This window comes from Aplysia californica, unplaced genomic scaffold (genome assembly GCF_000002075.1).
Source record: "Aplysia californica isolate F4 #8 unplaced genomic scaffold, AplCal3.0 scaffold00309, whole genome shotgun sequence".
In the NCBI taxonomy this organism is placed as follows: domain Eukaryota; kingdom Metazoa; phylum Mollusca; class Gastropoda; order Aplysiida; family Aplysiidae; genus Aplysia; species Aplysia californica.
Genome location: NW_004797579.1, coordinates 565,718 through 567,010, shown reverse-complemented (window position 1 = coordinate 567,010; position 1,293 = coordinate 565,718). Strand labels below are relative to the sequence as shown.

Sequence of the window (1,293 nt, the reverse complement as noted above, 5' to 3'; positions counted from 1 at the left end):
CCCCCCCGCAATTTAGGTCTCTTCGAAGGCTGCTTTTCATGGCGCGAATGAAATACATATTTTCCTGGAACAACGGGGGAAAAAAATCTAAAAGCCCTCACAGGTTTGTATCTGACGTCCCGAGTGATGTTTGTAAAACAACAGAACGACAATGGCTGCACACAAAATGATGCAACTAACTATAACACAATTCGAATCTAAACACGCGCTCATATGACCTTTTGTAAGTTGCTAGTACTGTAACACTTTAACCAACCTGGATCGAAACATTATCGTCATATTGCCCGATTAAGTTGTTGAACACCGAATGTAATGATGAAGTGACACCTACCTCCACAATTTCCCAAGCGTCTTGCTAAGCTCGGCGTTGTGTAGATGCGGGTACTGGTCGGCCAGTTTTCTCCTCGCTGCCTGGGCCCATACCATGAAAGCGTTCATGGGACGTTTAATGTGCGGCTTCCTTTTCTCGCCGTTCTGGTTCCGGGCTGGTGTGGTGACCAGCGACCAGTCGTAGCCTTCAAGGACATGCGAGACCGCCTCCTGTATCTGCTGCGAGAACCTCGGGTCGTCTGCTCCAATTCCCGCCAAAGGACCTCCTGGCAAGCCGCCATGTTTTTTGCTCCCATGCGGGCCCCCAGCGCCGTTTCCGGAAATGGGTATGGTACATGGGATCTCGATGGTCAGTTTCCCTTCAGAAGGCTCACGACTGTAAGGCGCGGTGAGAGCTGATGAGGTCATTTTTGCGACCGTTGAAGTGGATGAACAGGAGGAGGAGGAGGAAGAGGAGGTGGACGAAGAAACTTTGGAGGAGGTGGGGCGGGGTGAACGACTGCGATCTCTACTGTCGTTCATGACGATGAGAGTTTTTCTATGACGTCATGCGCTCTGAAGTTACGGCGGCAAGTGTAAAATATTGTTGGTCAATGCTGGTTTCCTAAGAATGATGTTACCACGAGAAAGAACACCTGTGAACATATTGATAAACAGAGATAAAGAGTTGAAGAGTGGTTATCATAACTGAAAGTGAAAGCATTTACAACGGAAAGCGTGCATTTGAAATATGTTGAAAACAGCAATTGTTTAGAAAAGAAAAAAACCCAACCAAACTATCAACCAAGCAGTCAAAAAGAAACCAAATTCAGGAGTACCTATGACAATAATAAGTAAAAATTTTTAATGTGGATTTTCTAATGCCGAAATCGACATTATCTATCTTTTAGGAGACATACAATACACAATGACAATGAAAGCAACAACAACATTAAACAAATATAATTATTATTATTATTATTA

General features: G+C 44.5%; 1 protein-coding gene across 1 annotated transcript in view; it reads right to left on the bottom strand.

The window, feature by feature from the left end:
- Positions 1-1,293, bottom strand: part of LOC101847270 (transcription factor Sox-10) — a 42,736-nt gene that overhangs the window by 26,984 nt on the left and 14,459 nt on the right. The window contains exon 2 of the mRNA XM_005102043.2: positions 332-965. Coding sequence (XP_005102100.1) covers positions 332-852 — 521 coding nt within the window. The 5' untranslated portion in view covers positions 853-965. The remainder of the gene's footprint in view (positions 1-331; positions 966-1,293) is intronic.